Source organism: Camellia sinensis, chromosome 11 (assembly GCF_055761805.1).
Source record: "Camellia sinensis isolate YWXY chromosome 11, ASM5576180v1, whole genome shotgun sequence".
NCBI classification, from domain to species: domain Eukaryota; kingdom Viridiplantae; phylum Streptophyta; class Magnoliopsida; order Ericales; family Theaceae; genus Camellia; species Camellia sinensis.
The window spans coordinates 41820660-41842705 of NC_138971.1; the positions used below are offsets into that span (position 1 = coordinate 41820660).

General features: G+C 40.5%; 2 protein-coding genes across 2 annotated transcripts; one reads left to right on the forward strand and one right to left on the reverse strand.

The window, feature by feature from the left end:
• The first annotated feature begins 201 nt into the window (after positions 1-201).
• On the forward strand, positions 202-16634 carry LOC145802289 (uncharacterized). The gene is made up of 4 exons (XM_082894974.1): positions 202-901; positions 989-1571; positions 1681-2079; positions 16468-16634. Exons 1-4 carry the CDS (start codon positions 311-313, stop codon positions 16632-16634), a joined length of 1740 nt encoding a protein of 579 aa, XP_082751100.1. The 5' UTR covers positions 202-310.
• Positions 16635-16690: 56 nt separating this feature from the next.
• LOC145802290 (uncharacterized) lies at positions 16691-18191 on the reverse strand. Its single transcript, XM_082894975.1, has 2 exons — positions 17696-18191; positions 16691-16752 (listed from the first exon to the last, which is right to left on the reverse strand). Exons 1-2 carry the CDS (start codon positions 18189-18191, stop codon positions 16691-16693), a joined length of 558 nt encoding a protein of 185 aa, XP_082751101.1.
• Between the last annotated feature and the right edge of the window lie 3855 nt (positions 18192-22046).

Below are 22046 nucleotides of genomic sequence, written 5' to 3' on the forward strand. Positions count from 1 at the left end.
TGCCCCTGCTCCGACTGTATTTGAGGCGGAAGTTCTTCGGGAGATAGTGGATAAAGATGGCCTCCCCGTGCTCGATACTGATGGGTCTCGGACATTTGAGAAAGCGAAGTCTTGCCAGCCGTTGATTACACGTTGGTCACGTACTATTTCCACCTTATCCTTGAATACTCTGGTGGATGATCCCCGACGCTTTGTGGCACGGCCGTATGTATGCCCACCTGTAGGTGTGGCCACACCGCTTATCTATCATGGTTCCTCCCGCTTGGTGTCCTTTCCTTTGCCGAAGAACATCCCTGCACCCTTTGTTGATATGCTAATTATGATCCGTCCGAGTTCATTACCGGTGTGGCATGAGGAAGGCGTTGATAGTGCCGTTTATAGGCCTGACCGTGTAGCATGTCAATTCGGGTTTGATCAATGTGCCCCGGGGCCAACACCTCATTTATTATCATTTTCAGAGAGCTACGGGCGCTTCAGTCGCCGGCTTATACACACCGTGCTTCCCATATCCGGCTCTTTGACGATGCCAGGCTTGAGCCGAGTAGGGGGTTTCACCCCCTCTTTCAGGCGGTATTGGCAGAAGAATATCGATGCGTTTATTGCATTTGTCCAGAGCAGACCGACCGTATGTTTGCCTCCGCCGATTTATAAGAAGGATTCTTCTCTTCGGCTACCCGAGAGCCGAAAATCTGACCACATGTACGAGGGTTTCTTCACTTCATCTGCTCCAACTGACCCTTCTGCTCGGGCATCTGCTTCTAGCTTGGCAATTACTTCTCCAGAGCCAGTCCCTTTGAATAAGGCCTCTGGTCCTCGGACGACCCGCCTTAAGAAGATGGCTCACAAGAGGACTTCTGATGCCAGTCCTTCCGCTCCTCGCCTTTCCAAAAGGCTTCGTGAGGTACCCGAAATTCTTGATTTGAAGCTACTTTCCTTCTTGCGACTATACCTTCTAAAATGAAAACTTTTATTTGCCCATGTTATGTAGGATCCTGCGGTTGTTGACGTTCTCGGTACCGTGGCTCCTGGCCATGCTGCCTCCCCCAGGCCGGACTCAGACTTGGACGACACCCTCCCTTTGTCTGCAAGACTTGTGAAGATGTGCACCCCTCGTATAGCAGTTATAGATGACGATGATGATGAGGCTGAGTCCTCCGATCATTTTTGTGACCTTATTCCACGCACGCGTCGTCATCGCCCTACCGTAGCTGAGGAGGAGCACTACCTTGGTGACGAGTTTGTTGGGGCTCACCGTTCTGATGTTGAGATTGCTGGAGGGACTGATGCCACAGAAATTGATGTCGCGGGCCATGCTTCTAGAGGCGATGTAGAGATGAGGTGCGCCTCTGGGAATGGTGTGGAGGTGGATGTGCTAGAGATCTCTGAGACTCGCTCTGGCACTTATGGTGATTCTCATCCTCCGGCCCTCCTTCCTTCTTCAGGGATGACTACTACTGTTCAGGCTTCATCAGACATTGAGATCGATCAGGTGGTCTCTACACGACCAAGTGACTTTGTTGATGCTAGGAGTCCTTCAGTTGCCCCTGCTTTGCATATTGATTCTCCCTCTGGTAATCTTTCTTTCTGAAGTTTGTCATTTACTTATATCTGTGAGAAATCTTTACTTAAATGACTTTCCTGTTCCCTACCTCTAATAAGGCCTTCTTATCTTTTCTTCAGTGTTAGCTGCTAACGGGGTCTTGCCTTCACCTACCTCAGACTCTGCTCCAGTGTTAGCTGCTACCGGGGTCCTGCCTTCACCTGCCTCGGACTCTGCTCCAGTGTTAGCTGCTACCGGGGTCCTGCCTTCACCTGCCTCGGACTCTGCTCCAGTGTTAGCTGCTACCGGGGTCCTGCCTTCACCTGCCTCGGACTCTGCTCCAGTGTTAGCTGCTACCGGGGTCCCGTCTTCACCTGCCCCGGACTCTACTCCGACTCTCTTTGTAACTCCTCACGGTTCTCCTTCTCAAGGGGGAACACCTGCCTTTGAGACGACTGCCAGAGGTTCTTCATCGCCAGTGCCTTCAAATATTTTGGATTTGAATCTCAGTGATTTCCACATTGACAGTGATGCTTTTGGTCTGTCCCCTTATCGTTCGGCATTCTCAGGCTCGGGACCTCTGCCGGGAGTTACCCCTCCGGGTGGTTCATCTAACCCGATAGACATTGGGGAGATTCCTGAGACTAGCAACTTTCCGGCCCCAATTCCTCCTTCGACTTCTGGCAAAGTATCATTTCTCCATTATTGGGTAGCTCCTGAGTTTGCTTCAGTTCTACAACTTGTGCATTCAAGTTACCCGGAGACCTTTGCTTCATTTGCTTGCCAGTGTCCACTCATTCAGACTGCTCTTCTCGAGTCTTTTGCCACTATCTTATATAGCTTGGACACGCAACGGTTGTGTGACCTTAATGGAAAAGTAGTCGAGACGGCGTATCAGGGGATCTCTGACATGGAGCGTCACCAAGTGGACTTATCATGGCTTCGGAAGCGCCTGGATATAGCTTCGAACGCCAGTCATCGGCTGGAACTTATGTCTGTGCTTGCCTCTTATCGCACCTCTATAGATGAGACAAAGGCAACTCTTCGTGAACTTGAGTCGGGTTATGCTCGGGCCTTGGAGACTTTAGAGGCACACTCTACTGTTTGTCCTCCAGATGTAGATGTGACGGGCAGCTTCTTCGAAGGTGTCTTTAGGAAAGATTGAGTTTTTTTTTATCATTACTTTCTTGCCCCTTTCGATAAAAATGTTTTATCTAGGACAATGCAATAAAATGACAAAATTTTTGTTGTTTGGATATTTTCGCATTGTTTTCTCATTCTACTTGATAAAATATTTATTTCGAATGATAGAACAATCATATGCACATGTTTATAAAAGCTGAAATATTCTCATTAGTTCTTCAACTTTCTTGACAAAAGCATAATAGATTCACTGTAAGTGATGGGATAAAACATACACCATAGAGAAAACCAGCTTCTTCATAACGCAAGGGAAATACAACCTTTAGACAAAGTAAGAAAGTGAAAATGAATTTCAACATAGATGAGTCCAACTATGGGTAGTAATGCTTGATAAACTTTGCATTGAGCGGGCCAGTTCGGAAGCTGTCTTCAACCCTTACAAGTTTGTAGTACCCGCTTGAGCTTGCCTGAACCACCTTGTAGGGCCCTTCCCATTTTGGAGAAAACTTGGGTAAAGGCTGTCCTCGCATGATTGGGTCTACAATCTTCCATACTAGATCACCTTCTTCAAACTTCCTTGGTACCACAGTCTGGTTATAGGCTCGGGCGATGGACTCATGATACCTTTCCATGACTTTTGCAGCTCTGTCATGCTTTTCCTCTAATGCTTCCAATCTGGTGGTTCGAGGCTCCAATACCATTCCCGAGGCGAGAGCCATTCGAGCAGATGGCGTTTCCAACTCTATAGGCAACACTGCCTCGGACCCATACACAAGGGAGTAAGGAGTTGCTTGAGTTGGCTTTCTCTTCGAAGTGCGATACGCCCATAGGGCTACTATCAACTGTTCGGACCAAGTCCCCCCAAACTCATCCATCATCTTGCTCAGAATCCTTATCAGTGTCTTGTTTGTGGCTTCCGCCTGCCCGTTCCCTTTTGGATAGTAGGGTGTGGATTTGTGATGCTTCACTTGGTAAGTCTCTAGGAGGCTCTTCACATCTTTGTTTATGAAGGGAGTGCCGTTATCCGAGAGGATGGTGTTTGGTACTCCAAATCGGCAAATGATATTCTCCTTGATGAAGTTCGCAACTGCAGGCCCCGTAGCGTTCTTCAGAGGAATTGCTTCGACCCACTTTGTACTCAATTCTGTGGCTGCGAGAATCCACTTGTACCCCTTAGAAGATGTAGAGATGGGCCCTATCAGATCAAAAGCCCAGGTATGGAACGGCCATGGCGTTCGGATACTATGCAGGTCTATAGCTGGAGCATGGATCAAATTTTCGTGTTTCTGACAAGTCTGGCACCTCTTCACGTGATGGGATGCATCTGACTCCATGGTCGGCCAGTAATACCCAAGGTGTATAAGTTGCTCGAACAGCCGAGCCCCTCCTTGATGTTCAATCTCGTGGGCTCTTCCGAGGACTAGATCTGACTCCTCCTTGGAGAGACATCTCAGGGGAGTGCCCTCAATACTTCTTCTATACAGCTTGTCCTGATCAAGAAAGTACCGCCTCGCTCTCCTCTTGAGGTGTGCAATGTCCCTCGGGCTCTCAGGTAGTGTTCCCTCTTTGAGATAGTCAATGTAGACTTGCCTCCAGTCAGGGGTATCAATTTCAAAGCAACTCTCATCCTCCCGGATGTATGACTGACACTTGGGGCATTCCCTCTGTAATTGATTTGAGTCCTTCTCCATCTCGGGCCAATAATAACCTTGTCTTTGGATTCTTCTATACAGACTGATATCCCCATCCCCGCAAGACTTTTCATGGATCTGTTGTAGTCGGAAGCTTGCTTCTTGTTGGCCAATACACCGGGCTAGGAATCCGGTACCTCCTCGGAAGTAAAGTTCACCTTGAATAATTGTGAATTGGGCAAGCTTGGCCATAGTCAGTTTTCCAACTTTGCTTCTGAGTTGCTCGAGGACTTCTCCTCTCCAGTCCTCCGGAAGGCCTTTGTCTTCGGGTATTATTGAAGGTTCTGTTCTCTTCTTGATAACAATTGTTGCCTCTTCCTCTGGAATGTCAACTCTTGCCCCTAATGTTGCGAGGGCATCTGAAAACTTGTTGTCGGAGCGAGGCACATGCTCTATTTCGACCTTCTGAAATTTGTCAAGAAGCCTTTGGACTGTTGTTCGATATGTGGCCAAGGCAGGCTCCTTTAAGACGAACTGTCCTGAAACTTGCTTCACTATCAGCTTTGAGTCCCCCCGGATCCGAATCTTCTTGATACTGTGCTTCTCAGCTGCTATCAAGCCTAAAATAAGAGCCTCATACTCGGCTTCGTTATTCGAACAATGGAAATCCAGTTTATAAGACAAATATAACTTTTCCCCACTTTTGCTTGTAAGGACTATCCCGGTTCCTCCCTTCCCTCCGGCTGCTGCTCCGTCAAAGCTCAATGTCCAGAAGCTTTCCTCGTAAGCCATAGCTACATGCACCTCTCCTCTTAATTCTTCATTCACTGGTTCATAGTCACCACTTGGAAATTGAGCAAGGAGATCAGCTAAGGCTTGGCTTTTGATCGCCTTGGGGGCTACACATGTGATCTCGAATTCACCCAGTGCTAACAACCATCTTGCCACCTTCCCGGTTAGAGCAGGCTTGCTGAGGAGGTATCGGATTGGATCACTTTTAGTAACAATCTGAATCTGGTGTGCTAAGAAGTAATGTCTGAGCTTTTGGGCAGTGAATACCAAAGCTAAACAATGTCTCTCTACCGGAGTATATCGGACTTCTGCTCCTCGAATCTTCCGGCTGATGTAATACACCGGGCGTTCTGCTCCATCTACATATTGGACCAATAATGCCCCTATGGACTTGGGGGTTGAGGTTAAGTACAACATTAGAGGCACCCCGGGCTGCGGGGCTATCATGGTCTGAGGCGAGGTCAAGGCTGCCTTGATTCCCTCGAAGGCCTTTTGGTGCTCCTGGTTCCACTCGAACTTGGCATCTCCTTTTAACAATGAACCGAAAGGGGCAGAGATCTCTGCAAGTGCTGGGATAAACCTCCGAATATAAGACACCTTCCCGAGGAACTTCTTTAACTCCTTCTGAGAATGCGGGGGAGGCATTGCTCTGATAGATTTGACCTTGTCTTCATCTGCCTCGATACCATGCCTATGTACAAGAAACCCGAGGAACTTCCCGGCCGTCACCCCGAAAGCACATTTGAGAGGATTCATCCTCATTTTGAATTTCTGGCACCTCTTGAATACCTTCTCAAGGTCTCGGAGATGGTCTTCTTCTTTCTTGGATTTCACCACTAGATCATCAACATAATCTTCCACCTCATGATGGATCATGTCATGAAAGATTGCAGTCATAGCCCTTTGGTAAGTTGCACCGGCATTCTTGAGTCCGAAAGGCATGACTGTATAGAAGAAGTTTCCGAGAGGTGTTCTAAAAGCAGTCTTTTCTGCGTCCTCTTCAGCCATCTTAATCTGATTGTATCCACTGAATCCATCCATGAATGAGAACATCTGGTGTCCCGAGGTAGTATCCACGAGGGTGTCGATGTGAGGAAGAGGGAATTCATCCTTCGGGCAAGATTTGTTCAAATCTCGAAAGTCTACACATACTCTGATTTGGCCATTCTTCTTCTTTACTGGCACGATGTTTGCTAACCACGTGGGGTACTGTATTGGCCGGATGAAACCAGCCTGTTGAAGTTTTTCAATCTCCTCCTTAATCTTCTCTTCGAGATCTGGATGATATTTTCGAGCAGCTTGCTTAATTGGCTTGGAGTTTGGGAACACATCAAGATAGTGGGAGACTAGGTCAGGATCTAGTCCGGGCATTTCCTTATATGACCAAGCAAACACATCTGAGTATCGGCTTATCAACTTTAACAACTGTTCCCGCTTCTCTGGGCTAAGGCTCGAACTTACGAATACCGGCCTCGGTGCATCTTGTCCATCACTCAGATCTATTTCGATAAGTTGTTCAGGCTGAGGCTTCGGCCCATCTTGCATACATTCTGGAGCCACTTCAGGCTTTATTACTATATCATTGTCAGGAGGCTCTTCTTTTGACTCGGAGTCGGTGACTGAAGAAACCGACTCCCCGCACCTTCATAAATAATACACCATCTTACCTCCTTCTCGAACTTTCATCACCTTCCGAGGAATAGGCAGACTTTCTGGTCTAGACATCGCCCGCTTACTTGATTCTGTCATTGGCTCCTTGTCATCTTTGATATCCTCCCAACGAGGAATTTTGACCCCTCGAGGCTTAGAGGTGGTGGGAACTTCTTCGACAGCCAGTTCGGTGAAGTAGATGGCATCAGAATAATGAGCTTCATGGATCTCGAACGGCCTTTCTGTAGCCTGAATTGTCACCGTCTTCTTTCCCCATTTAGCCTTAACACACTGATGATAACTCGATGGTACAGCCCCATATCTATGCATCCAGGTCCTCCCTAGAATGATGTGATAATTTGCCTCAGAATCGATAATATGGAACTTGGTGGCCGAGCGAATCTCTCCAACGGCTAAATCAACAGTTACGCATCCGATAGTAACTCTCCTTTCTCCACCGAAGCCAGTGATGACTATCGGCTGCTTCACAATGCGTTCTTCAGAGATTCCGGCTTTTTCTAGAGTAGCGCGAGTCATAATGTTGATAGAGGCTCCACTATCTAGAAAGGCCCTTTTGAACTCAACCCCGTTAATAAAAACAGTCACATAAAGCGAGCGATTGTGAAAAAAAGGATACTTCCGATCAGCCTCGGAGAAAGTAATGGCACTAGATTGCTCTTTTGCCTTCCTCGGGATAGACCCCTCAGTCGACATGCATTCCTCATGGTGTGCCTCGGCTATATTAATGATAGACTTGGTGATTTCCGTTCTTGCCTCCCTGGAAAGTCCAAGCTGGTCAAAGAACTGCTTGAACTTTACACAGTCTTGCAGGGTTTTGGCATAGTGATCCGGATCTTTTTCCACTCTTGGAGGCTCGTAGTTAACCATCTCCTCGGTCTCCTCAAAATAAGATGCCACATAAACATGGTGTCCTCCTCTTCCATAGCATTCTTCTCCTCCTTCTGGATCAAAGGGATCTTCGCCATGAGTCATAAATGTTCTGCCCTCTGGATCGAGAGCACTTCCATAGTAAACTTGCTCACCCTCTGGCTCGAGGATGTCGTCCAGATAACAGTCATCGTCATCGAGATTAGCGATAGCCTCGATCATTGGGCCTTCATAAGTTATCATAGCAACATTCTTGCCCTTGTCTCGGTGTTGAGGATATGGTTGTTCTCGGATGTCTTGAGTCCCTCGCTTTTTGAACCTCAATTCGTCTGCCTCGACTTTATCTCTGAAGATTTTCCTGAGAGTCCAACACTTCTCTGTCGGATGTTTCAATGTACGATGGTAGACACAAAATTCAGGGCTCTCACGGTCCTTTTTTGATGGCATTTCTTCAACATAAGGCAATTTTAGCTCTCCGTCAGCCACCCATTCCTTAACTAGAGCTTTCACTTCCTCGATTCCACATGGATAAGAAACATTCCCCTTTTCACCATTATATTGCTTTCTTTTCTGGCCTCTATGACCTCCTCCTTGTGAATTTCGGGTATCCGGGGCAGAGGCAGCAGCAACGATAGGTCCACGAGATGACTTGAAACTAGTCTTGTAACTAGCTTTAAATCCGGACTCTTGAGCCTGAGGAATGCTAATGTTCCGAGCTGCTTCTATTAATGCCGAGAAGGTGGGTAGCTTGTGGTTAACTAGAAACATTTTGTACCTGCTCAATGCCCCTTCTAGACAAATTTGAACCAGATAACTCTCCTCAACCGCTTCATGACAATCCACGGCCTTGTCCTGAAACCTTTTGACGTAGTCAAGGATGTCTTCACTTTCTTGTTGCTTCTCTTTACACAATGTAAGTGTGGTCACCTTCTCCGCCACTTGAAAGAACTTGGAGTGGAATTTGTTAACCATTTCCTCCCAACTTCGGACAGAGTTTGGGGCCAAATTAACATACCAACTATATGCTCGGTCGGTGAGGGACTTAGAGAATTCTCTCAGTCGGAGGACGTGGTTTGAACCATGAATACCTAGAGTCTCGATGAATCGCACAACATGTTCTCGGGCATTTCCTTGTTTGCCGTCGAACTTGATGAACTTCGGCACTGTATACCCCTCAGGGTATGGATAGCTCAGCATCTCAATAGGGTAAGGCGGCTTGACGTCTGGATCAGGCAAAGAGGGTAAGGTCCTCTTGCCCCGTTCGAGATCGAACATGGCCTGCACATCGGCGAGAGTGAGAAACTGTTGAGGGAGAGAGTTTGATGGTGGTATTCCCGGGACTTGGCTTATGTACCCGAAGACTGAGCTAGGGGCGTCTTGGCCATTCTGGTGCTGCGAATTCATCATTGGTGAGGACATTTGATGATACTGGCCATCAGCGCCTATAGACAAGCCAGTTGGTGATGGGATATTGAATTGAGGCCCGTAAAGTCCACCGTACGGCGCCGCTATACCGGGTTGTGCTTGCAGATTTATTGTCGGCACCAAAGGAGGCCCGCTTGGTGCTTGGGTAACATTTACTGGTGGCGTGACAATATTAGGTACGGGCAGAGCTCCCTTTTGCGCCATCATGCTCCTTATGTTTTCCTGGACACCAACAGTCGCCGGAGCACCATTCATTACACTAGAAACTCCCCTAGTCACCATTGGATCTTGGCTTGGCACGCCATGGAGCCCGGGTATGGGCAAACTGCCGCCGCCTACTGTGGTTTGAGCATGTGTTACTGTGGCCGTGTTGCCATGAGCCATAGGCTGATTGGGGCCTATTTCTTCTTGGATTTGATTTTGCGCTCCGGCGGGAATAGCTCCACCACCAGTTTGATTCCCGTTTGGCGCCGGTGCAAAGTTAGAACTCATCACCAACATGGTGTGAGTGAGATTCTGAAGAGTGGTAAGAATCTCTTGCTGAGTATTCTGAAGTCCTTGAATGGCTTCAAGCAAAAGTGGTTGATCTGGAGTCATGGTTCTGTCATCACCACCATTAGAGGATCCTTGTTGGTGAACTTCATCTTCTCCCGCCATCCTTGTTGGAGTTGTGTGGATTCCAGATCTTGTTGAGACCATTAACCAATCCGCCTCCCCAGTGGAGTCGCCAAAATGTAGGAGAGGGTTCAAGAAAGGAGTTGGAAAATTCGAAGATCTTCAAAGATCCTTGAAGAACAACTTCAAATTCTCTAGAATATGATGAGAGGCTTAGATTCTTCAATAATCTCAACTTAGGAACACAACAACAAAGGAGATGATGGAGATAAGAGATTGGGTGAAGAAGAAGGCAAAATGGCTAGAGAATAGAATAATGGCAAGGCTCTCCCATTGATCTCCCACTTTCACTCTCAAGGTTGATAATGGAGAAGGGAAATTAGTTCTTTCCCAAGAGTTAAAAATCTCCAAAATCCATCCCTTGTAAAGCTATGGGTGGGTGCTATTTATAGGCACCTCATGATGTAGGATGGAGCCCATGTGCAAGGCACATGGGGGATATTTTCTCTAACCACCTTGTCCGAGGGGGTGACCTCTCCGAGGAGGTGACTTCTCCGAGGAGGTGACCTCTCCGAGGAAGTGACTTCTCCGAGGAGGTGACCTCTCCGAGGAGGTGACTTCTCCGAGGATGAGAAAACCCCGAAGAGGAGATCAATCCCTCGGCGAACCCTTCTTCTTAGCCACACCTAACCAATGATCCCCAATCATCCCAAAGGGTCAGGGGTAGTCCCAGAGGACGTCCTGCCGCAAAAATATTGCCGAGTCTCATGGACCCCCCGGGGTCGTGCCACCTCGACCCGGGTATAGGCTAGTTTAACCGAAGAGTGAATTTGTCTCCACTCACCGTCCTCGGGATCGGGTCCTTTGTTCGAACTCCATTACGCCCATGGTTCTGGTGCGTAGATCCCGGAAAGCTCCGAGCCCGCAAGTATTCTGGGACTCATTAACGGAGCGACTTCTAGATTGCGTCTGAATCCGTTCGAAGCCAAGTACTTCGGATCTCTAGATTCGTGGGTCCGAATCCTTTCGAGTCCGAGTGCCTCGGATCTCTAGGCTTGCTTAATACCTTTTCGAGTCCGGGCCCGAGTAAGTCTCTATGTTCGTGGACCCGAACCCTTTCGAGGCTTACAGCGATTCAATCCGTTTGATGGCGATAAATCTGGGCCCATCGATTCTTGGACTTGCGATAAATTCGGGCCCACTAATCTTGGGCTATTGGGCCTAAATAATTTAGTGGGCTCAAATTAGCCCATCTTACACCTACCAAACAGAGTCTTTATGTATTTCATCGTTAAAGTGAGCCAAACATCACTAACTCAAAAAAATAACAATAATAATTAAATGAATAAATGAGATATCGATTAGTATTTTTGTGACTTGCTGTGTTCACATTATACAATAATAAACAAATAAATAACGTATTCAGTGCACCAAACTCTCATGCAGAGCTTAGAAAAGAATTTATGTATATATATATAATACTATAGATAGATGGAATCAGACGTGGCAGTGTTAATGAATGACATTGCATTTATATAATTTCTTAACATCAGTTGTACAACTCCGAAATGGTCGACAATTTCAAAAGTGCAAAGCTTGGGTCTTGTTTGGGAATATATTTTTTTAATAATTTTTTAATTTTTTTGTTAAAATATGATATATAAAAAATTAGTATATTTAGAATGATTTTTTGACTCGTTACGAAAAGATGTGCAAAAAGTATAGAAAAAATAAAATATCTGACTTTTTGATATAGATTGTTAGTTTTTTAAATTTGTTAATAATTTTTTGATTTTTTAACTAAAAAATTCACTTGTCAAACGAGGTCTAAGTATTTAACTTAGACGCTTGTTTAGTTCAAAAAACAAAAACAAAAACAAAAAACCTAAACACTTGGGGTCTGTTTGGTAACGTTTACGTTTTCAGTTTATATTTACAAAAATTTTATAAACTGATTTTTGTTTATTTTTAGAAAAACATAAACTACAAATGTGTTTGGTAATTGACAAAATATTTAAAATATATAAAAAAGAGTGAGAAATGACAAGTGGTGACAAGTGGTGGCGGAAGACGGTGGGTGGTGGGTAGCGGGTGGTAGCGAGTGGGTGGTGGTGGCAGGTGGGTAGCAGATGGCGGGTGGTAGTGGGTGGTGGCAGGTGGGTGGTGGTGGCGGGTGGGTAAGTGACGGTGGCGGCAGGTGGGCGACGGATGAGTGGTGGTGGGTGGTAGTGGTGGTGGGTGACTGGGTGGGTAGGTAACGGTTACGGCAGGTGGGTGGCGGATGGCAGGTAGTGGTGGGTGGTGGCAGGTGGGTGGATGACGGTGGTGGGTGGTAGCGAGTGGGTGGTTGTGGTAGTGGTGGAGGGTGGTAATGGCAGGTGGGTGGCGGGTGGCTGGTGGTGGTGGTGGCAGGTGGTGGATGGTGGTGGCAGGTGGGTGGTGAGTGGTGGTGGCAGGTGGGTGGCGGGTGGTGGTGGCGGGCGGTGGATGGTAGTGGAGGGTAGCAGGCGGTGGATGACAGGTGGGTAGTGGGTGGTGGTGGTGGTGGTGGTGGCGGCAAGGGGTGGGTGGTAGCGGCGAGTGGGTGGTAGGTGGGTGGTGGCTGTGGGTGGTAGGTAGGTAGTGGTGACGGGTGGTGGGTGGTGGTGGTAGGTGGGTGGTGAGTAGTGGTGGGGGGGTGGGTGGTGGGTGGAGGTGGCGGAAGACGGTGGTGGAAAATGGTTGGCGGGTGGTAAAAAAAAAAAAACTAAAAACTCAAAATGGAAACATATTTTTTGAGTTTACATTTTTTGGCTAAATTTATAAACTGAGACCATTAATTTATAAATCAAAAATTTACCAAACAAGTTTTTATTTGAGTTTTTAAAATTTTTATAAATATAAACAGAAAATTGAAAACGTAAGTATTACCAAACGGCACCTTGTTAAATGTTCATTGACTAAGGAGTATGGCGAGATGAAATATTTTGTCACAATTGGACAATTTAGGCATCGTTTGACAAGTGATTTTTTAGCCAAAAAGTAAAAAGGTTACTAAAAAAATTAAAAAGTCAACAATTCATATCAAAAAATCAAAGATTCTCTTTTTTCTCTACTTTTTTCACATCTTTTCGTAAATAACCAAAAACTCATCCTAAACATATTAATTTTTTTTACATCACATTTTAACTAAAAAATCAAAAAATTACTAAAAATATTTGTTTCCAAACGAGGCCTTAATACAACTTATATTAGTTGTCTGTATCTTTTGTTATTTTGAGAGTTTGCAAAAAAATGCCACTTTTACTTATATTTTATCAAGTAAAAATAATTTTAAAAATTTTAATTATTTAAAGTTGAGAAAAATTATTTTTAATTTTTAACTTATAAAAAAATTAACAGGTGAAATAATACATAAATAATGTGTATCTATCAAAAAAAAAAATTAACAAAAAAGCTCAAGGCCACATGGCCTTGTCGGCCCAGTAAGCTTTGGGAATGGGGAAAGGACAACTTCCAAACAACTTCATGTGACTAGTACGTAGGGTTGAGCAACGGTTTATCCGAACCGCTCAAATCGCTCAATTCGTTCAACCCGCATATAAATGGGCGGTTTCGTAAACATAATACGGGCGGATGCGGTTTGAAATATGACAAATTTGCGGGTTGCGGGCGGGTCGCGGTTTAAACCCGCAACCCGCAAAAACCGTCCGCACTTTAATTATTATTATTATTATTATTATTATTATTATTATTATTATATACCAACTTTGTAATTTTTACAGGAGCACCATTATATTATCTATGACACTAGGATCCTTATTTTTAAGTATTTCTCAACTTTCTTAATGCCGTAGAATTATTAAGTCCTAAACTTGGTTTCTTATATGATTTTCATTGGTGATTCATCCACTTTTTCCTAATAAAATTTTCTTTCTAATGGTCGATGGAACTTATAGTTTGATTATTGATTACTGAACTGACAATTCTAATTGAGTACAACCTTCAATGCATTGATATACATTTTTTTCATGGCAAAAATGTTAGTGTAGAGTCTTTTTGTTTTGGGTACTTTCATTTAATGCATTGATATTCAATTTTTATTTGTAAACTCATCAAAAAATTGTTATCACAAATATATAAAATGAATTTGATGCCTAAATTCGCTGAAAAAAAAAAAACTTGAAAATTAATTTTTAAAGAAAAAAAGTGTAAACCGCAAACCGCCCGCAACCGCCCGCACATTTGCAAACCCTATCCGCACAAACCGCAAACCGCACTGTGGGCGGTTGCGGGTTGACATTTTCCCAAACCGCATAAATGCGGGCGGGTCAAAACCGAACCGCAAGCCGCACAAAACCGATCCGCGAACACCCCTACTAGCAAGCAACTCACATTTCAAATTTGTTGGGATTTGTAACCAAAATTAGAGTGTGTATTATAAGGTTGATATATTGATATTTTAAAATAAATTTTTTTTTATTTTTTCGTCTTAAAATATTAATTTTTTATTTTTTTTAATTATTCTAAAATATTAGTCCATTTTTTTAAAATTAAGAACCAAAATAATATGAATTTTTTATTTTACTTTTCTTTTAAATTCATTAACACAAAAAATATAATTATGACAATTGATATTCTCAAAAAATATATTATCAAAGGCTAATTTTAAAAAATTAATTTTTTTAAAGTACAATAATTATACTATTAAAAAAATTAAATTCTTCAAAAAGAACTATTATTTTGGCACGGAGGGAGTAATAAAATTTTCAAATTTGTAATATTATAAAGGAAAAAGGGAATGGCTTCTCTCTTGTCCGAAATTGGACTAGAGAGATGTTGTCCGGCCCCATTGGGCCCATTTTTTAATCCTGTTTCGATAATATGAACCGTTCACATTTTAGAATTCATCGTGTACATCATCTCTGCAAAAAAATAAGTCAATCAGATAATGACAATCACGTGTTTCGCTCAGTTTTGTATAAAAAAAATGAACGGTAAGAAAATTAACAGTTCATATAAAATTGATCCGAACCCGTGATTTTCGTTATCCAATTAACTTGATTTTTTGCAGGGATAATATACTCGACGAATCTTAAAATGTAAACAGTTTTGATTATCGAAATAAGATACAAAAATAGACCTAACTAGCCGGACTGGACTGTCCAGTCCGATTTTAGACAGTAGACAATCCACATCCAAAAAAATATAGGCACCCATAATTTAAGTGTAATAGTAGATTATATGTTAGATTTTAATTTGTTATAAACTCCACAACGTGAATGGTAAGACTTAATTATGGGTTTCTACAATTTATCTTTAATGACCCAAGTCCCAAACAAAAGGAAATATTAATTAAATTAAATTAGGATTGGTAGTACATTTAATTATTTATTTATTTATTTTTAATAAAATAATATATATATATATATATATCTTTAAATCACGTGATTCACACAACTAAGATATCAATCCCCCTCAGACTATTTCCGTCTCTAATTACAAATCGATTTTTTTCTTTTCTGCAAAGATAGCGTTAACTTCTGACTCTAATCACCACCATAAGAGCATCTCCAATGGAGCTACTATATCAGTTGCCAAAGTTAAAAAATGATAAGATTGGCAAAAATGAGTTTCCAACGGTCTGCTATTTCACTTGCCAAAGATGGCAGATGCCATATGTGTTCTCAAACTTGACAAGTGAAATAGCAGATGCCAAGCTTGCCAGATCAGCAAAAATTAGATCATTGGAGACCCAATTTTCAGAATCAAGCAAATTTCAGAATGAAATTGACAAACCCAAATTCAGTTTCTCAAATTTTTTTTTTTTAATTCATTTATCAGCAAATCAGTTTCAGATATCAAAACATATATATCCAAAAAAAATCTGTATACCAGATAATCAAAAAATTGAGGAAGACAGATATAAAAAATTGAAGACAGATATATATATATATATATAATAGAAAACTTGATGAAGACATATATATCAAAAAATTTCAAAACATATATATCAAAAAAAATTTATGAAGACAGATATAAAAAATTGATGAAGGAACAAATCAAAACATATATATATATATATATATAAAGACAGATCAAAACATACATATATATATATATATGAGTATGTATATAGATGGAGATCGTACCAAAGACGGAGAGTACACAGATCGGATGTGAGGATTGAGAGGGAGACAGAGTGAAACCAGAGAGAGGGGGTTCTGATCTTGGAGAAGAAGGGGGAGATCGGGTTCCGATCATGGAGGAGATCATGGAGGAGAAGGGGTTCTGATCATGGAGGAGAAGGGGGAGTGGTTTGAGAAGAGGGAGACACAGTGAGAGAATGAGAGAGGGGTTTCGACCATAGAGAAGAAGGAAGAGTGGCTTGTGCTCTGTTTGGTTTGTGCTCTGTTTGATTTCGGCCATGGAGGAGAAGACAGAGTCAGAATGAGAGGGAGAGGAAGAGCCGTGGAGAAGAATGAAAGTGAGAAGAGAGTGGATCATTCTAGATGTATGGCAAAATAAGGTGATGCCTCATCAGTGTAATAAAGAGTCGTTGGGCTCTATTTGGTTTGTTTAACAAAAAAAAAATTGAAATTATTTTTTACAACAGCTCTTTTAAACGGCTATTTGCCAAACGATAATATATTTAATCTCTATAAATTGAAACCCTCCATGCCACTTTTATTTCACACAAACATTTACAATTAATTTTTCTTTTCTCCTCTCTTCTTTGAATCTGATTTCACAGCAAACCTCTTAAATTATTTTCTTTTTAGTTTTTTTATCCAATCACTATAGAAGGTTCATCAAAAACAAAGAGAGGAAAATCATTCACCATTGAAGAAGATATGGCAATTTGTAAATCTTGGTGTCACATTTCGGAAAACCCAATTGTTGGCAATTCGCAATCGTATGCTCACTTTTGGGGGGAGAATTTACGAAATTTTTTGCCTGCTTCAGAATGATCAGTCCAGAACACAAGTGTCTATTCAATCTCGATGGGGTATAATCATGAAATGTTCTACCAAATTTCGGGAATGTTTAGCTCAAGTCGAAAATCTTCACCCAAGTGGGATTCAAGCACTGCAGGAGATGAAAGAACTTGAGATGAAAAAGCATGAGTTTGAGATGAAAAATGAAGAACACCAAATAATGACTACGGACATTTCTCATTTGGACCATCAGATGAAAGCGTATTACACAATGTGAAAAAATGAGATTTTCGCCAAGTGGTCCTCAAATGTGAGCAGCCCAAATTTTTATTTTCCCCTACCTCCTGATGAATAATTACGGGATAATGTATTTTTGAAATTTGCAATATCATTTATTTTTTGATGTAATTGTTAGTCTTTATTTGCAATGTAATTTTTATTTTGTAATGAAATTTCATGTTTTTTTTTTTTTTATTTTTGAGTATTTTGTACTTCACAATGTAAAAAAAGACATTTTATGAAAAGACATTAACTGACATTAAAAGACATTGTAAAATAAAAAGACATTAAATGAAGAACATTTTATTAGAATAAAAAGACATTAACTGACATTAAATGACGTTAACTATCATTTAAAAGATAAAATGCAAACTTAATCTAACTCTCCAGCTCAAGACCACAAGTGTTCAATTAGATCATTACGAATTACATTATGGGCTTCAATAGATCTAATCCTTTGTCGATTCAACATAAATTAAGCATACTCCTCATTCAGATCGCGTGACACTTGACAGCCCAAATTACTGGTATCAGTCTTAAGTTGTGCTGCACTGCGTTCATTTTCTAGAATATCACGCTCATCTTCAATGATCATGTTGTGCAAAATAATGCACGTCTTCATGACATAGTACAGATCTTCATCACTCCAACCTCTAGCTGGCACTCTTACAATATTAAATCGTGCTTGGAGCACTCCAAATGGCCTTTCGACATCTTTTTGACATATGCCTCCTGCATCCTCACAAATAGTTATCTCTTTGCGCCTTGAGGTTGAGATATTGTTTTCACAATCGTTGCCCAACGAGGATAGATACCATCAGCAAGATAATACCTCATGGTGTACGCGTGATTATTGATGGTGTAGTTGGCAGCAAGGGCACGTCCTCTAGTTAATTCAGCAAATAAAGGCGACCTGACAAGAACAGTAATATCATTTAAGGAGCCAGGCATGCCAAAGAAAGCATGCCAAATCCACAAGTCATAGGAGGCAACTGCCTCGAGTACAACTGTTGGTTTATGATAGTGTCCAGTATAAGCATCGGCTTGGGCACTTGGACATTTATCCCAACACCAGCTCATACAATCCAAACTCCCTAACATTCCAGAAAACCCGTGTTGCTCTCCCTCTTGCAATAATCTGGCGACATCTGCTTCATTTGGAGATCTTAAGTAAACGGCTTCATAGATAGCAATAATTGATCTGGTAAAAAAATTTAAGGCGGCAATTACAGTACTTTCGCCGATTCTAATGTACTTGTCTACACCATCAGCAGGCATACCGTACTGCAGGATCCGAAGTGCTGCAGTCATCTTCTAGATACCGGATAATCTAGGAGCACCAGTGGCATCACGAGTTTGAATGAAGTACTCATTCACTTGTTGAATATCATGTAAGATACTAACAAACAATGACCGTCTCATTCGAAAACATCTTCGGAAGTATTCTTCTGGATAGACAGGATTATCTGCAAAATAATCTCTATAAATTTGTCGGTCACCTTTGACCCTCTCACGATTAATGTATCGACGACCACTTGTGGAACCAATACGTATGGTTGGTTGGTTTAGACTTAACGTCTGTATTCTTTGTTGTTACGCTGCGAATAGTTGCATCATGATGATATCATCATCAGATGATGAAGATGCATCAAAATCTCCATTGAATATGGCTTTAATCAAATTGTTCATTGTAGGTGGATGGGTGAGTGAGTGAATATGAAAATTGTAGAAAATCTGCTGGGTGGGTACAGAGAGTTTAGAAGATATAAAAATGATGGATAGGTGAATATGAAAATTGTAGAAAACCTAGTGTTATATTTATAGAGAAAATGTGGATGGGTGAATGATGGGTGGTTGTTGGGTGGGTGGATGAATAATGGATGGTTATTGGGCGGGTGGCTTCATAATGGGTGGTTGTTGGGTGGGTAGCTAAATAATAGATGGTTGTTAGGTGGATAGTTGCTAGTGAATGAATGCTGGGTTAATAATAGATGGTTGTTGGTGGTTGGTGGGTAATTGGTGATTGTTACTTTTTATGTGTAGTTAAAAAAATTTATTAAATAGGAGGTGATATGTTTTTTGGTGGGGTGAATTAACGAACAAATTTTTTTTTCCAATTTTCCATTTTTTTTATTTTTTATATTTGTCTAGTTAGGAATAATATAAATATATAATTTTTTTAACAAACAGGTAAAAAAAATATCAGAAAAGACAAAAAATAAAATCACAAAAAACCTATATCCAAACAACACCTATAAAGTTGGAGGGAAAGTTGGTTGAGATTTGCCAAAAATAGTAAATGACCATTGGAGCACCATTGCTATAATTTGGCAAAATAACACTATTCATTGCCAAATTATAGCAATAGCAATACCAATATAGCAACTGCCATTGGAGATGCTCTAAGGTGTTACTAAATCATTGAGCCATACTTAAATTCCAATTCATTTGAAGCCATAACAAAAATAAGTAAATTATACACGGCTTAGCCGTGAAATACCTTTTATCGAACAATATATATATATATCATTTAAATATATATTTTTAAGAGATTTGATGATAAACTCTTCAGTGTCTAACTTGTCTTACAAAATGATAAGAATTATATGAATCTTTTCCAAATCTCTTTTCAAAATCTCTTAATATTTTAAAATTTATTTCTTTTATTATAATACCCACATACATACATATATATATGTGTGTGTGTGTGTGTGTGTGTGTGTGTCAATATCAGATTGCAATCACTTTCTCTCATCTCAATGTCTCTTCTCTCTGTCTTATTCTTATTATTGTTGCTCTCCATCGGCGCCATTTCCGCTCTCCACCGGAGTCACCTCCATTCACAATGAAACTCTTTCTCTACTAACTTTATCGCCACCATCATTCGTCGCATTCACAACCTCAGATCTGAGATTATTCATAGTCGTCGCCGCTAGAAAATGACGATTCCCAACGATTTGCAAACTTGAGATTTGAGATCTTTTACTCTCTCTCTCTCTCTCTCTCTCTCTCTCTCTCTTCGGTTATGATGGTTGATGCTCTCACTCTCTCTATATGTATGTATGTGTGTCGCATCCACAACCTCAGATTTGAGATCATTTGCAGTCGTTGTCGCTAGAGAATGACAATTACCGACGGTTCGCAAACAAGCGATTTGAGATCCTTCACTCTCTCTCTCTCTCTTTCTTTTCTTCTTCATCTTCTTCTTCTCAGGATCGCTTGTTTTCGAACTCTGTCTCCATATTTCTCTTTCTTCTTCTCATGATGCTCTATTCTTTGAACAGTAAAATTTTACTCTGGTTCATGATACATCACTCTTCTGTAAAGCCATCCTCGTAGCTTGTTTCAAAGTAAAATTTTACTTTGAATCATAGTAAACTTTACTCTGATTTAGAGTAAAAATTTTCTCTGTAATCACAAAAAAACTGTAAAAGTTTATTCTAAATTAGAAAAAAATTTACTATGATTCAAAATAAAATTTTACTGTTACAAAAAATAAAATATATACTATATGAATGAACCACAATCAAATTTTACTTTTAAATCTATAAGCAAACAAACAAAAACTTTTGGCTGTTTTTTGTGGAGCTTTCCAAACATGATTTCACAACATGATTTGAGTGTTCTGTTTGCTTACAATTTTCAAAAATTGATTCCACACCCACTTTTCAAAACACGTCCACCCGAACGTTCGGCGGTTGACCTGAATAGTGTTTGTGTTTTTTTTTTGGCACATGTTATTTTTATATTTTAAATAAAAAATATTTTAGGAATTTTTTTTAAAATTTTTTATGAACTTTGAATAAAATTTTGGGTTGTGTGTCTGGTTATGAGTTATAAATTTTTGAATCAAATATTATATGCCACATCACTCAATTCAAAACTTTTTTCAAAACTCATAACCAAACAAATTTTCCACACTCAAATCATAATTCCAAAACTCACAAACTCAAAATACAATTCTATTCTCAAATCATAATTCTAAAGCTCTTCTAAACACAACCTTTGATTTTTCATTGCAAAATCCCGGGCTCTGTTTGTTTGTATTTTCAAATTAACTTTCAACATGTGAACTCCCGCTTCACGTTTGGGTGGGACATTCAAAATACAATTCCGCGTGTTAATTCAAATTACAGTTTGAAAACCCGTTTGGCAGCTTGTACTTCAGTTCTCCACTTTTAACGTTTCTGCCTTCTTCTTCTTTTGATCTGAAAAGCTTCCATGTCCTTCTCCATCGTCTCTGAAAATTTAACGTGAACCTCATATTTTTTCTCTGTATCACGTGAACCTCATATTTCTTTTCTGAAAAGCTTCCACTGAGTGGGAATTGATGTGAGATGGGATGACCGGCCGGTTGTCCCAGTCCGACTTCTTGGTGTTCGACTATCTGAAGCTACTCTGAAGGTTCAGGTTGTTTTTTATTTTTATTTTTTACTTTTTATTTCTCATCTATTATTTTTTTATAATATTAATAATTTTTTAATAATATTACATCCGTATACTGAACAATCTGTTATGACTTTATTACTAAATTAATAACGTGTAATAAATGAGAAAAAAAAAATTGATAATGTTTTGTAAGGTTTACGTTATGATTTCTATTTTAAAATATTAAACTTAGTGTATTTATGTTAATTTTTATTAATATGTATTCTCAAAAGTTGTTGATTTTAACAAAATTTTAGAAAAAAAAAAAAACGTATTGTAGAAGATGTTTGTACAGGCGTAAAAAATAAATTGATAGGAATTTAATTGACACAAAATAATTGACATAGATTTATTTTAAAATGAAAAAAAAAATTTGAAAAAAAAAATTATTCAAAAAAAATTACTGAAAAAAAAATTAATTGAAAAAAAAATCAATTTTTAATTTCAGTATTTTAAAAATAGTTTGGTTATTACTGTTGATAAAAAATACAGATATCAATATATGAGTTGTGTGTTTGATTATAAATTATTGATTGAATTAAGTTTTGAAAACTATTTTCAAAACACATTACCAAACAAATTTTTTTATTTCATATGTCACATCAAACTTTCAAAACTTAATTCAAAATACATCTTCAAAACACATTTCAACACTCTATTTAAAAATCATAACCAAACAAATTTTCTACACTCAAATCATAATTCCACAACACACAAACTCAAAATACAACTCATACT

What these genes read in the sequence shown, in the direction of transcription:
- LOC145802289 (XM_082894974.1), top strand. Translation starts at nt 311, where the DNA reads ATGCTAATTATGATCCGTCCGAGTTCATTACCGGTGTGGCATGAGGAA. An exon ending in TTTCCAAAAGGCTTCGTGAG is followed by an intron (nt 902 to 988) that starts GTACCCGAAATT and finishes CATGTTATGTAG; the next exon opens with GATCCTGCGGTTGTTGACGT. An exon ending in GCATATTGATTCTCCCTCTG is followed by an intron (nt 1,572 to 1,680) that starts GTAATCTTTCTT and finishes TCTTTTCTTCAG; the next exon opens with TGTTAGCTGCTAACGGGGTC.
- LOC145802290 (XM_082894975.1), bottom strand. Translation starts at nt 18,191, where the DNA reads ATGACTGCAGCACTTCGGATCCTGCAGTACGGTATGCCTGCTGATGGT. An exon ending in GAGGTATTATCTTGCTGATG is followed by an intron (nt 16,753 to 17,695) that starts GTATCTATCCTC and finishes CATCTCCTGCAG; the next exon opens with TGCTTGAATCCCACTTGGGT.